General features: G+C 29.7%; 1 protein-coding gene across 1 annotated transcript in view; it reads right to left on the reverse strand.

Annotated features, from left to right (window-relative positions):
• Positions 1–4,694: 4,694 nt before the first annotated feature.
• The window catches only part of LOC123294175 (roundabout homolog 2-like), a 560,947-nt gene continuing 549,701 nt past the window's right edge, over positions 4,695–15,940 (reverse strand). The window contains exons 3-9 of the mRNA XM_044875281.1: positions 9,543–9,696; positions 7,883–8,042; positions 7,581–7,824; positions 6,407–7,506; positions 5,753–6,342; positions 5,202–5,682; positions 4,695–5,128 (exon numbers count right to left, since the gene is read on the reverse strand). Of these exons, the coding sequence (XP_044731216.1) occupies positions 4,736–5,128; positions 5,202–5,682; positions 5,753–6,342; positions 6,407–7,506; positions 7,581–7,824; positions 7,883–8,042; positions 9,543–9,696 (3,122 nt within the window). The 3' untranslated portion in view covers positions 4,695–4,735. The remainder of the gene's footprint in view (positions 5,129–5,201; positions 5,683–5,752; positions 6,343–6,406; positions 7,507–7,580; positions 7,825–7,882; positions 8,043–9,542; positions 9,697–15,940) is intronic.

Below are 15,940 nucleotides of genomic sequence, written 5' to 3' on the forward strand. Positions count from 1 at the left end.
ACCGTAACTAAATTCGATTTTTTTGATTTTTTTTCAACTGTGATGTCAGTTTTTCTCTAGCTATCACTTATGTGCTTAATTCCGGGACCAGGACTCCACATTCTTGAAATCTATCAGAGCTAGGTTAATTTTGATCACAAATTTGAAAAGTATGACCCAAATTTAATAGGATTACATACTTGGTTTATCAAAATTGGATAAAATTTGGATGTGATAGAGCAAAATTAAATTTTTTGGATTCTGATGACGTCATAGAGTTAAAAAATTCGGTTTTTTTTTATAACACAGGCAAATTTGATTCGATCTTATTGGAATTTTTTTTGAAACTCACTAATTTTGGGTGATTCTTTTCAGCTGTAATGTCAATTTTTCGCTAGCTATCACTAATGTGCCTAATAACTTACCAAAAATAGAACTCGATAATTAATAATGCCACAAGAATAAAACTAAATTTCATTCCAAGATAACATATCTTTAATGTAAAATATTTATAATTGTGTTATTAATTATTATTTACGTACTATCAAACATTTTCTCACACACATTACTTTTGTTAGTTTTTTTTTGTAGTTCACTATGTAAGTAGCAGTTTTTTTTTTAACTTTTACATATTAATTAACAATTTATAATTATCATAATTGCTGATATGTACAAATAATAATATATAATATTTACTATATGCATATATTTTATTAGCATTATCTTTTTTTATTTCCATTTTGTTCTTTTTTCACATAAAGTAAAATTTTTTTACATTATTTGAATAGTAATTAATTATTTATATAGTTAATTAAAAATATTTTGGGCGGAAAACGTTTTGGACTTTTATGGATGTTCATAGGTTAACATATAATTAGAAATTTGGTGAAGTGGAACTATTGTAAAAGCTCCTTCTTTATTATTCGTCGATTTTTGTGTGGCACAACTGATTTTTTTGGGAATTATTTATTTGGTATTTATTCACATTTGTTGCAAATGAATTTCATTTACTAGGCAGACTAGTTACACAAACCTAAAACTTTCAGGCTTCATTAAAGAGAGGCTAAGCCTATTCGAAAATATAAGTTAAAGTTAAAAAAAAAAGCTTTAATATGACATCTCCATGGTAGCTTTCTTTGATAAAAACCAAGTTCGGTACAAGGAAAATCATTTATCCATAGGATAACTGGAAGCTTAGAATAGAACTGCGATAACATGCCCAGAGTTGGTTTCAACAGGCGTGAATAAGTAGAAGGATATAATGAAACCATAGTAATTTTCAAAATACTGTTCAAAAGTATGAATGAATGAATTATCTTATAAAAGTTGCAAACTCTTTTAATGCTCTAGAGTCTAGTCCTGGAATCACTGCTGTTTAAAGATTGTTTGCTTAATAATAATTGAAATTATCTATTTGTTTAAAATTATTAAAAAGTGGGGACAAAAACATTTTTTGCTGTGGGAAAATAAAATAATAAACTTGCCAACTCAATGAAATCACTTTATGTCAGGAAAAGTTCATCATAGTTCATACTTACAAAAAATTGTCGAATTTCATTAATTTGTTCGAAAGTAAATTGATGTATGCAATATTTTACTTACAATAATTTTTTTAAAATTATTTTTAAATATTTGTTAGCGATTTCAATGTTTAAAAAGTAAAACATAATGTTTTATATTTTTAGAAGTCGGTCCGAGGTTAATTTAGGCTTAGGCCTGTGAAGTCGGGGCCTAGATGACAAATTTTTATGAGAAGGGTGTCGCGTTGATTTACGAAGTCTAAAAGACACAAACAACGGCCTTGTATTTCGTTACAAAAAGGCACCGTTTAATGCCATTGGTCTAGAGCAGTTATGGGCAAACGTGGCTTATAGAAGTCCCTCGGAGTCCTAAATTAACATACGAGAAAGACAGTGCCAACGTAACAAGTGACAACCTAAAATACGAGTAAGACAGAGAGACAACATTTTCTTTTCTACCTATCTCATTACTATTAGAGAAACTTGGATAGACAGAAGAGTCGTATACTCGTCTCGCTTTTTCCTCTAAGAGCAATGCGGGCTTGCATTAAGAAACACGCAATAAAGTTTATGACACACAATAAAGTTATAACAATGGTGACTTCGACTTACAATAACTCGCCCATGCCTGGCCTAGAGCGCCATCACCATCAAATCCGCCACTGAAATTGAACGGTTAATTATATATTAAGCCTTAACTATTAAAGTAATTTTTATTTTGATTATAAAATTTGTTGACAAAAGTGAATTGTTATAAAAATACCTCAGTTATTTAAAAAATCAGTTTAAGTTAAATCTTGTTTTCGTGAAAACTACAAATTTCGTACGTTTGAAGGGAAAATAGTCTTTACATTGGCTTCAAGATTGTAGAAATAATAATAAATTACATAACAAAAAATTAAAATTTATTTTCGAACGAATTAATTTTTATTACAATGACTCAAAAAATCGTGTTATTCGTATACAATTATTATTTATTTTAAATAATAACTTAAAATAATAACGATAAAAATTTTACTTTATGCGTTCATGATGTACCTAATACATTCTTTTTTTTTTAAACATTGATATTTAATTATTTTAATGGTACTAATTAAATATTATCATTAAATTGGATTTTTATTGCTTCATGAGCTTTACAAGGACGAAAGACAAATATTTTCTTTTATACAATGTTTTTTTTTTTTTTTAACTAATAATTATTTATTTATTGTTTTCTTTTTTGGCTACTTTTAAGATTTCTTTATCTTTCACAAACATAAAAAATTTGCTTGTTGATATGTTACAAATATCTAAAGAAAGTTTTATTTATTTTTAATTACAGCAATTTTATTTACTTTAATTTATTTATAAATATTTACAAGAATTTTTTATTCCATCTTTATAAATTATTACAGAATTATGTAAAAAATTAATGGTTAAATTTTTTGTGATAACTTTACAAAAATTTACCTCTAATTAGTACGAATTTCTCTTATGAGTATCACTTATAAACTGACTGCAAGTGTAAAAAATCAGTCTTGAAAATGCGTGTGCGATTCATAGCTTTTATTTTGTAATAGTTAGGTCAATTTTTATTTGGTAAACAATAGATGAAAATTTTTTATTTGTCACGATATTTTATAAACATGTTAAAGAAAATGTAAAGAAGTTTCAGGATTTTGGTTTAAAGTTGTCTTGTAACAGAAGTAGAAACGATCATATTGAACGAATGAGTTTAAAAACGAAAAGATATATGTGTACATGCATAAGAGTTTCCCTATAAAATTAAACGAAATATGGGTTGGAAACAGCACCAGATATAACACCAATATGTTATTCTTGAAACTAATTAGAGCTAGGTTAATTTTGATCACAAATTTGGATTTGATAGAGTAGAATAAAATTTTTTGGATTCTGATAACGTCATAAAGTTAATAAATTAGATTTTTTTGATAACACAGGCAAATAGGATCCAATGTAATTGGAATTTTTTGTGAAACCCACTAGCTTTGGGCCATTCTTTTCAGCTGTGCTGCCAGTTTTACGCTAGTTATCACTTATGTGCTGAATTCCGGAACCAAGACTCCACATTCTTGAAACCAATTAGACCTAGGTTAATTTTGATCACAAATTTGAAAAGTATGACCTAAATTTAGTAGGATTACATACTTGGTTTATCAAAATTGGATTAAAAGTGGATGTGATAGAGCAAAATTAACTTTTTTGGATTCTGATGACGTCATGAAGTTAATAAATTCGATTTTTTTGATAATACAGGCAAATTTGATCCAATCTAAGTGGAATTGTTTGAGTAAAATAAAATGTATTTAAAATAAAAATTACGCAAAAACTATTACATTGCAAAATAGTTGTAGTTTCAGATTTTTGGTATGTTTTTGAACGGGACATTTTGCACTTCCACAGTTCAAAATTAACCAAATTTTTTGTAAGTTTTTGTAAAGTTAATAAATTAAAAAAAAATGTATTATTTTTTTTTATAAACTAACATTTGCAAATACTTTATTATATCTAACATCAGCATTCTGTTTTTAGATTTATGTTTCTAAATTTTTTACAGTGATAGGTTTACAGTCTTTTATCTTAATGAAAATGTATCATAGGAATATTAATTGTGCTCACTAGTTGATCAAATGTTGAACTTACAGCCATGATTAAACTATTTAAAACCAAAATAATATTTCTTACTTTTGAAAAATTTTTTACAGAAACCATTCGGTAATAGTTTCGAAAATTTGAGTGTCTACACAAACATACTTTATGTGTTGTGTTCGTTTGCTTCGTATTTGTTGGCGTAATGGGCTTGCACAAGATTGGTTCCATAATACGATGAATCCATTAAAGCAAGGTAAAAAACTTTTTGCGCAAGTGTCAGCTAGTTACGATAACGAAAACTAAGCCAACGAGCAAAACCTCATAATTAAAAAAATCTGAACGGCGCGGCGGTGAAATTACAGTTAAATTTGACGCTTAAAGTCTAAACAAAGCTGTAATTCATTTATCATCATGGCTAAAGATGTCTACCTTAAATTTAAGGCTATCTTTAGCCTGATAATTTTATTTTTAATTACAAAATTTCGAAGACATGATTATAAATTTTTTATACACTAATTTTAATACATTACAGTTCAACTTTTATAATTTATTTATACAAAAAGTGTTTTATGTCTTTGAGATTTAGGCCTTTGGTGACTTAGAAAAAAACAGTTTATTTTTTATATAAAACAATCACTGAATTACAAAATTGAAGCACCTGGCTCACTTCTACTAGATGGATGATATAATACATTTTGCCGTGGACTAGCAAAACTACTTAAACTAGGACCCTTATTTGGTCCCCAAGTTTTATCACTTGAAGTATTTTGTGGTTCATGATCTTTGGTACTGGTCCATGGAATACCAGATGGACCAATACGAGCGTATATTTGTTGTTGAGCCACATTATTCGAAGATCTTAACACATCCGGTCCACCATTTGCATGATTGCCTCCACTTAGTCGCCTTGGTGGTACACAGCTTCCCGGTGCCATACCTCGAAAATAAGATTCTGAATATACGTTTCTGTTGTAATAGCCACCATTTAGGGATGGATAAACTGGTTCTTCGGGACTATCTTTTGGGTTCCAATTCTAGAACAAATTTATAGCAAAATAAAATTTTAGAAAAACTGATAAAGTACCACCTTTAAAAAATAAGACATACCGATGATCCCCCATGGCTTCTGGCACTGCCAATTAAAGTTGTTGTAGCATATGGTGCAGGTGATTTCGCCTCGTCACTTTGTATAAGCTTAGCCCCAAATCCAAGTGCATCTACTTCTGCGTAATCGGGCATTGGATTGGGTGTTAGTCTTGCATAATCAGGGACACTAGCCGGGGTATAGGTAGACATTTGATCTTTATCTAACCATAGAGACGGAGGATCATGTCCATTTATTGATAAGGGATGTGGAAGACCAATTGAAGTTTTTAAGCTTAAAGGTGTATTTAAGACTGCACCATTAGATCTGGGAGCATTTGTATGAGCTTTTTTGGCGAGCATGTGACGACGACGAACATATAACATTGCTGCAAACAGAAGTACCATAACAGCTACCATACTTCCAAGTAATGCGATAAACCATGTTTCCGTCAAGAAATCAGCAGACATATTAGTTCTCAAGTCATGAGCACCAATTGGATGTCTAAAAATTATTAAAACAAAAAAATGAATAACTGTTTCATGCGGTTGGACTTACAAGTATATAAATTTACCTTTGGTGATGTTGATCCAAAACTCTGGATGCTGGATCTAGTCGTAGAGTAGCTGGTGAACTAAATGGCCCTAATCCAGCTTTAGTGGCAGCTGCAACTCGTACTAAATACGTGATACCTGCCGTTAAATTTGTTAGTAATAGCGTAGGTGTTGATGAATCTACAGTAACGTTTGTTAAATGAATTGGTGGTGAATTTCCAAGACCTTCACGATGGACCACCACTTGATAACTTCTGAGTATACCGTTTTGTAACGAAGCATGTGGTGGTCGCCATTTTAAGTATACAGCTGTAGAATTTAATAGTATGGCTTCCATATGACTAGGTGACTCATCTGGAACTCCTTCTAAAGTTCTTATAATCCGAGAGTTTGATGGTCGACCATCAATTGTTTTATAAAACGGAACTAAAAAGAATTCATAGCGAGTGTATTTATGAAGACCAGTCACGGTAAAACTTGTTACGGTTCCTATATTTAAGACAGTTTGTAAACTGTATGTATTCACACTTTGACCGTTTTCAAGTTTTCCACGAACATCTAATGGACGGTAGTATATATAAAATCCTTCTATATACTCCGCATTAATTATCTGAAAAAATTTATTAATATTATTTTGTTTTTGAAAATTAATAATCCTATTGAAAGATACTTACCTCCCAAATTAATTTGACTGCGTTACTTTGGACTGCTTGGGCTTCATTTAATATAACAGTATTTCCAGATAGAAGTTGTGCTTTAGCTTCTGCCATTTCAGTGATTTGTGGATCTCCAAATGTGGTGCTACCAACTACAGTTTCCCAATTACTTTCAGCAGTAACCGATATTGGTTCAGATGGAGGAGATGGTGGTGAAAATCCATGAGAGTTTTTTGCACGAATTACGAATATATATATTATTCCAGGTGACATTAAATAATGTGTATAAACTGGTTCAGTCACTCGATTTGAAGCTGTTTCCCATCCAGAATTTTTCGTGTAGATTTCTACTTGGTATTCAAGTAAACTAGATGAGCCAATTTTATTATTTCTGTTCCAAGCAATAGTAACACTACTGTCTGATTGATTAACAACATGAGGTTTACTTGGTGGTCCTGGTAACATTGATAATTCAGGGGCCCGATAAAAATGAATATTTGGATTTGTTGGCACTTCAACCAAAAGTTTAGCAGTCCAAGAAACTTTACCGCTACGCGACGAAGCAGTACATGTATAATTTCCGGAATCAGATTTTTGTAAATCACTTATTTCCAAAAATCCTTCATCTGTAATAGAATGACGTATTGAAGACAATATTGGTTTGTCACCACGGTACCAACTAATAATCGGAATTGGATGACCTTCTGCTTTACATCGGAATGTAGCAACAGAATGTACTGGTAGCGTTTGATCAGATGGATTTTGAACAATTATAGGTGGTAAACGATCCTCTTCTGACGTAACTGTTAATCTTGCTCGTGCTGTTATCGATCCAGCAGAACTAACAGCAGAGCATACAACAATCATACCATTATCGGTCTTTTCAGCATCTCTCCAAGTCAACATTGATCGAATATCTGAGCCAGTTACTGAGGTACTAGATGGAGAAGTAGCGGACAATCGACCATGACTGGCACCAGGTAGTAACAGTTGACGAGTTCCCTCTGTAGTCCAAAATAAACTGGGTCTAGGATTTCCAGTTGCAGCGCACTCAAATCTTGCATCTTGTCCTTTTTCTGTTGAAACGGCTACTGGACGAATGGTTAATTTTGGTGGTGCTAAGCAAAAACCAATATAAAGTCAATTCAGATAATATTGTATTACTTGTAAAAAAATTTGCAGGATAACTTACAGTAAACAGTCAAAGTTCCAGATGCGGTAACTGCTCCTACTGCATTATCAGCTACACAACTGTATTCTCCTTCATCTTCCAATGTTACGTCATCTAAACGCAAACTTCGATCTTCTAAAATATGAACACGGCCTAAAGGCATATTTCCACCTCCAGCAGATCTTCGCCATAAAACATCTGGCATTGGATCTCCTCCAACATGACAGGTAAATTCAACACTTTCTCCCTCTAACGCACTTATATCCTAAGAAAAAAAACATTTTTAATTTAAATAAGAATCACTGATTTTTATCTTTACTTACTTGTGGTCCGCGTATTAAGAAAGGTTTCACATGAACGCGAAGTTGTGCAACCACACTTTCTCGCATTCCAACAATATTACGTGCAACGCATTGATAACGTCCATCGTCAGATTGACGAACATCAGTAATAGCTAAATTTCCTCCATCCACAAGACGGATTCTGTTAAGAAAAAACATTTAGTTAAACCTTGGCCTACAAAACATTTTAAAGCTACTATGGATTGGTTAAAAATTAAGAAAGACTAGTCATTGGTTAGAATATAATCTAAGGTTTGCTTAGGAAGTAAAAAGAACAAAACTTTTGATAAACATATAATAATCGTAAGAAGTCTATGATCTGTCATGCCTGGAATACATCGAGCTAGTTTTTTTCGGATAGTAAACGAGTGAGTATTCTACCGTACTGTCTCTTAGTTTACATTCAGTACTTGGCATGAAGCTCATTTTTAAAATTTGGTAATGGGATTAAAAGTAGCTTGTAAACATAAAAGTAACTTCCTGACTTTTAACAAATACAAACCACTATTTGCGGTTTGTGAACAATTATAGAAATTGGTAAAAAAAGTAAAGAAACTGAGATATAAGTAAGATTGAGAATAATTTTCGGAAACATGTTATTTTTCAACACAATTAATAGTCCTAGAACTATAAAATTCAATGAAAACAAATTTGTCTGCTGTCCACAGGTATATTTGAATTTTTATTTGAACAAGAATTTAGAATTCAAAAACTAATAACATTTCGTATTCAAACGTTCACTAACGTTGAATATGGTTTTCTAATATGAACCTTTTTTTATTTGACTTCAGTAATAATAAATTATAATACAAGAATTATTACTAGTTGAATATAAATTAGATTGAAAAACAATAAAAATGCCAATATTACATCGACATTTATCAATTCGAAATTATAGACGTCCAATAATGTAATTTTTATAGCTTTTAATAACGAGAGTACCACAAAAATCGAATGATTAATTCCTTATGCTATTAAATATTTGGTGATTTAGAGCGTCCATAAAAACGACCAAAAATTCTTGGGTATTTTAATTGTTCCAACAAAAAAGAAAGACTATAAATAAACTTATGAATAATTACTTTAAAATCGAAAAGCATTTTTTGTTTTATACGATATTTTATAAGCAAGCTTTCTTTTAAATACATGTTTTGAGAGTGAATTTAAATGGGAAAATGTAAAGTTAATATAAAAATATTCCTATTGATAAAGCAGCTATTTACTGATAAGCAAATACTATTAATTATACCGTAAAATGTAATAAATTGTGAATACATGGCACAAATTCTTTAACGATAAAATATGAATTTTTCAACTTTAAGGTAATTTAAATGATGGTAATTTAAAAAAAATTCTTCTAATTTAAAAAAAAAATTATGTTTGCTGTTTCAACGTATAGCAAGTGCACTTAACATGATTTAATTTCGAGACAATCTCGTTCAAAAATCATATTACGGAAATTTTTGAGATATAAAAGTAATGAGACTGAATTCAGCTGAATATATAATAAGAAAGTCTCTATTAAATTAGTTAAGTATTTTTTAAATAAAATGACGTAAAAATTCTAAGCTCTAAATTAAGATAAAATATTAAACTAAAAATATCTCATACAGTATTTGACAATTTGTAGCAATTTGCTTACCGTTTACTATTGTCTAAATCCAAAGTTTGCCCATTTTTACGCCATGTGACTGTTGGCTCAGGGCTACCACGTGGTGGTCCACATTCTAATAATGCTGTATCACCTTGAGCAGCTCTTGTGTTTTGTGGTTCCAAACGAAATTCATCACGTAAAACTGAAATTGAAATACAAAATTAGTTTATGCAATCAAAAAGCTATCGGAAAATGTAACTCTTGATATACAAACAAATAATAATTATATTATTTAAGAAAAGCGGTAAGAAAATTACACCCAGCGATGAAAAAATTGGTATGGTTAAGGATATCTCGTAATTAAATGCAAAGAAAATGTTATTTACAAATTCGTCTTTATTTTTGTTGTGTATGTTACGGGGAAAAAATCTAAAACATAAAAATTTAAGTATTTCAATGTGACGAAATTTATTTGACCCAGTTAATCCAAAACGTATTAATATGTTTTTTTTAAGGAGCTGTTGATACTTGGGGATAAGAAAATAATTTTTTTTCTCTCCACTTTGCTGGCGAATCCATTGACGAGATATTTGGCCTCAAGTGGCTGAATGGGGTTAAATAAATCCTTTCGCCTGACTACGTGGCTATAGGTTCATTATTCGATAATAATTAGTTATTAGCTCCGACAATCTTTGCTAGCTTGGCTCTCCCCATAAGCCCAAAGTCAAATGTTTCGCCAATGCCGGGTTTTTATGCCATATGTAGAGGACACACAAGTCTTACTTTATCACCAACTATCAATCTACCAACCTTCACGATTTTTTCAGTAGATTGCATGCAAGCTCCTTAGCTGAATATTATAGAAACGAACGAATAGTCTTGAATTGACCGAAAAAGATCACTAAGCAATTAAATTTTGCATTTTGGTTGGAAACTAAAACTGTAAGACCTGTATATGTATCAGAATTTTGAATCCTTCGGTACTTTTCCTTTACAATTGTGTGTAGATTTTTTTCAGTGGAAAGCTCATGTAATGTGATTATGTACAAAACTACAAAAAATACTACCTTAAAAAAAAGTTGTTTTTGTTACAAAAACAATAAATAATCGTAGATAAATGAAATGCATTCATTCATTTTTTTCCTCATACAATATCAATGTGAAAAGTTTTAGTATATCAACGGCAAGTAACTAAACTTTTCTTTAACAATACTCTTAAGTTAGGTGTGTGTATATGTATAAAGAATCAGTAAGTGTAATTCGGTAATTTTCGTAAAGACCAGTCATTAAATGAATTGGTGACAAGGTGCAATAAAATAAAATTTCCAAAGAATTTTCAACCAGCATAACATTGTAAAACTTTTATTTTACTTTTCAGTTATTTAAAGTGACAAAGTTGTCTACAAAAAACCAACTTTCAACCATTAAAGGGCAATTTTTAAAATTTATCTCTCCGTAAGAACCATCCTCGAACTTCAAGGAATATTATAAAAAAAGGAATTAGCGAAATCGATTCAGCTGCACTCGTGATTTGCACTTATCAACACATTCAGCGATTCATTTTTATATTATAAATTATTTACGTTACATTTATGGGGAATTAGACAATTACGTTTCAAGTTTTAAAATGAAAAATGTGAAATTTTTGCTGAACAAGCTCAGTATCATGTGCTTAAGTAAAATTTTGACTTAAAAAATGCTATAAAAAATGTTTGGCCTGTTAATACTTGAGGGAACTCATGAAGAATAAAATAGAACCAACTAGAACAAAATCGATAAACTTGGCATCGAGTTATCAGGACAACAATTTTGAAAAATTTGAAGCTCAGAAAAACAAATTTTTATTATCGGAAATTTTATGTTAGATAATATTCTAAAGGTTAAACGGTACCTTTTTAAGTAAAAAAAATTAAATTTCAAAAAATCTGAAGATAATAAGTCCCTTTAAATCTCTTGACATATAAAAGAATGACGAAATATATTTTGATGACGATGTGTAGGTTTACGAAGAATCTGCTTGTTGCCCTTTATCATTACCAACCATTAACAACATTGGAGCTACATGGAGAAAGATAGATGGCCATGTAATAAGTTTTCTTTATTTAGAGGTAAATAATATTATAGATCGCATTTTCCATTTATAGTTTCCAGAAAGAAAAATTCAGGTAGGTTTTAACTTCTTTCATATTTCGCAAAACATTGTGTTCAATGAATGCTAGTACTCCGTCCAGTTATCGTTCTGATTTTAAAAATTGTGCTTGTTGAATTAATTGATGTTTTAGACCATAATGTACAGTTGGTACGCATGCATCAATGTTTTGAAAAATGCCTTGACCGAAAGTTGTTGTGAAATGTTTTGAAAAATTCCTCGAACAAAATTTCTATGCTTGTTCGTTTGTTGGCATTTTTCTGATGTAATGTGAACTCATAGAAATTCGGGCAGTAAAAAAAATCAAACTTGAAATTTTTCTGTTAATATTCAGAAACTGGAAATTTTATTAAATTTATAGGGAATCACTTAAAATGTAGTTTATCCCTTTATCATTTTTTTAATAAAACGCATATTAGAATGATAATTAATTTTATCAATATTTATGATCAATTTGTATAACATTAAAAAATATTTTTCATTGAAATATTGATGTCTTCGATGCATAGACAGCGCAATGGGGCTTTTCATTTACAAAATGATTCTTTTTCGTTTCGGACTGTTTTCAATCAAGTAAGGACATATCTTATATATTCTATCCTTGTCAAAAAGCGCTGCTTGAAAAAGATAAAATATATTTAACTTTCTTAGGTTGAATAGTTTTTTGACAACTGTCCGAAACAAAAACAAATCGATGAAAAGGTCTATACGATAATTAATATTGCAGTGCTTAAGGCACTTAAGGATAATTATTTGATAAGGTTCCCACTCACATGAATAGTTTTTTATTTTGAGATTCTTGATTCGAGCTATAATTCAAAAGGATTACCCACACGTTAACAGTACAGAAGTAGCTCATAAAATGTGGTTGTTTGTATGCACATGAGTTATGATTTTCCAACAAAACAAAAATAAATAATATCTAAAATTCTAAAAAGTTTAAAAATATTTGAAAGACGTTAAAAATAAAAACAGACAATTGTGTGGTGGTATCTAGGTATATATGTCTGTCCTTTATTTATGACGTTCGTAAAGAATGGTAGGTACCTCATAATAATGCCTGGATAGTTCAATGGGAATTACGTGTATTACAGTTTTCACAATGCATGTTATATAACAACACGCCTGTGAAAATTCACACGCATTTAAATTTCATAGAATTTTTATCTCTTAACATACAAGAGATGAATCTACTTTTATATTTCTTTACTTTTTTTTGTTTTGTTTCAAGAAATAAATATATTTTTTACCTTTACACACACGGACTCTATTGTAGTCTTTACTAAAAGGTTTGAAATCGAATAAATATAGTTTGTTTTGGGTTGAGCCTGAGTGGCCAAGCGGTCTAAGGTGCTTAACTTTGACCGTTTGTTTACTTAAATATAGGTTGTGGGTTCGAATCCAGGCAGCGGCAGTGTGAACAATTATAATTAATAGGGGCGATAGAATTGATCACGTTGTCGTCGCTTGCCTAAGAACGAAGTAACCGACTCCACCCACATCAAAAATGTAATTGTAAATATGAATGAAGTTAAATAAATAACGATTAACAAATAATGGTGCGGGTGGCCTCTGATATAGGCGTATATGTCAGAGAAACGGAGGTTAAACCCCATTATTATTAGTTTGTTTTGGATTCTTTGATTCTTAAGGTAGTTTGTGACTTTCATATCAAATTATACTGATCAAATTTGAAAAAGTTAAACGAACACCAACAAAAAAATTAATTTTTGATTTATAGCTACCGCATAGTTTACAAAATACATAAGCCCGGAGATTTAAAGTAAATTACTATTAAAATGAAATACATATTTTATACAAATGAGATTCATATCAAAAATGACATCGTAATCAAGAATCTGGGAACGAAAGTTCCAGAAAGCTCGACATTTACGTTATTTACGTTAAAAAGCTAACTTTAATGGAATTAGTCTAAAAATGTACTACTTTAAAGAATTTTATCTGCTTACAAAAGGCATTAATAAGAATTGATATCCACGATTTAAAAACGATCTTAAGGAAGCGGAATTTTATTTTTGCAAGTATTTTTCTATTAAACAATGAGATAGTGACAGAAATACCTGGTTTTTTCATCTCTGCTTCGAAAAATATTCGACTGAATTGCCAATTAACATATTCCAGTTTCCACTTTTATACTTTCGACTGAGATAAAACTTATATAAAATACCTCAACATGGCAGAAAATTAGCATATTTCATTATAAAACAATATTTTATTTCTAAAAACTAAAACGAATTTTCGATTTGTCAATAGGGAAGATCGTTTTCTCACTTTCCAGTTGAAACTTACTTTTCACCCCCTTTCATTTCACATTGTTGCCTGTTCTTCTGTATAACTACTTGCAAAATTAGTTATATTAAACCAATTCAGTTTTGTAGGTGTGGAATAAAACCAAATATTTTGTTAAACTTTTTTAATTACGGGACTTCGACAATCGCCAATTGGGCCGATGTTGAACTTAATAAAGGCCTTTTAGAAATAAAATTTAGCAGTATAATAAAACCAAAACGAATATGTATTTTTTTTTATCTCGAAACATGATATTTGTCTAGGAAACCTTTTATATTTTTAAGCTTAGTTTTATCAGCCTTTTGAATATTCCCAGCATCAGATCTTCTTCTAATGCTATTGAAATATTAGAACATTTAAAGTTGTAAAACCATTTTCTCAAATTTATCCTAATTTTCACATTACACAGAGATTACAAAGGAATATTTAAAAGTGGCTATAGCTAATAAAATGTTTTTAGGTTTTTCCTCTGTTGAACTGTATTCACTTATACATAACTATTCATGTGCGCGAGTTTGAAACTTGATATCATTTTTTATTATATTCAATCAATGACAAATTGCATTCATTCTTTTTGAAATATTTGTGATCTACAATCATTTTGTGTAATTATTGCACTTTTCCTATAAAATTTCATTTCAATTACAAATAAAATTAAAAATAAAACTTTTGAAGTAATTCATTATATTAAATTTAATTAAATTAAATTGTAAAAAGAGATGAATGTGTGTATGTGTACGAGTGAGAGAACAAAAAACGTCCACACAAAAAGTAATTGAATTTATTTATATATACAATTCCACTCTCGCTTTGATCTTTGGTAAACTTTCTAATGTATAAAAAAAAAATAAGGTAAATGTACCATATTACGGGATGTTTAGGCATAATGTACTTTGAAGCTGATTATTGAAATAAATATAAATATTACCACTATAAAAATTGATTGGTCGTATAAAATGATTTATTGAGAATTAGTTTTGATCATTTTTTCACCCCAAAGTCTTTAATTTATAGTATTAAACGTTAATTTTCTGGACATCGAGTTTGTCTCTAATTCCGTGATAAAATTTGGCTTTGAACCTGATTCCGGGAATGAAAGTACATAATTCCGGGATACACACTTAACATAGGTAAATTAAAAAATTTTGTTTAAGGTAATTAAGATTATTGAGCATTATCATATAAAATTTGATTGAAAAATAAAAATTTTTAATTAATTTTTAAAAAATCATAATATATTGCGGAATACTAATGAAAATAAATCACTGGTATTATAAATATTATCGTTATTAAATTACTGAAGCTAATAGAATTGTTATTTTTTTAAATTCTTTCAATAATAGTAAAAGTTATTTTAGCCTTAATATTCATCAAAAATTAATTTTTAAAAAGTTTCAATTTTCTCCTTTACAATGTGATACTCCCGGAATTGTATACATATGTAAAAACTCTGCTTATTATTCCGGGAGTTAAAAACACATTATATACTTATCATAAAAAGCAAGTATTTAAGCATAAATTAGCCAAATTAAAAAAAAAAAACATATCCCGTAATTACCTCACAAGAATCTACGATATCTACTGCTTCGATCAGTAAAAAATATTTTAATAATTATAACATCAATTCAAAATGAGAGTTAAACATAATTATTTCTTATTTTCCCTAATTACGGCATACTCCCGTAATATGGTTCACTATCACTGATTTAAGAACATAATTCCGGGAATCATTATTTAAAGAAAATAATTAATTAAAATATTTTGAAAAAGCTTTAAAACGATTTATTTATTCATTCTAATCAATATTTTTACATATTCAAAAATGATAAACTTACCAGTAAACTAAGAAAAGCTTAACAATACAACACTGTCACCTTACGTATACAGACAACATATTTGTAATAAAACCAGATGTTAACCGATCGGTCAATTTTTCGATCAATTTTAGTATTTAAGTGTGATTTGATTTGTTCAAAAGTGGATTTTT

Source organism: Chrysoperla carnea, chromosome 2 (assembly GCF_905475395.1).
Source record: "Chrysoperla carnea chromosome 2, inChrCarn1.1, whole genome shotgun sequence".
NCBI lineage: Eukaryota > Metazoa > Arthropoda > Insecta > Neuroptera > Chrysopidae > Chrysoperla > Chrysoperla carnea.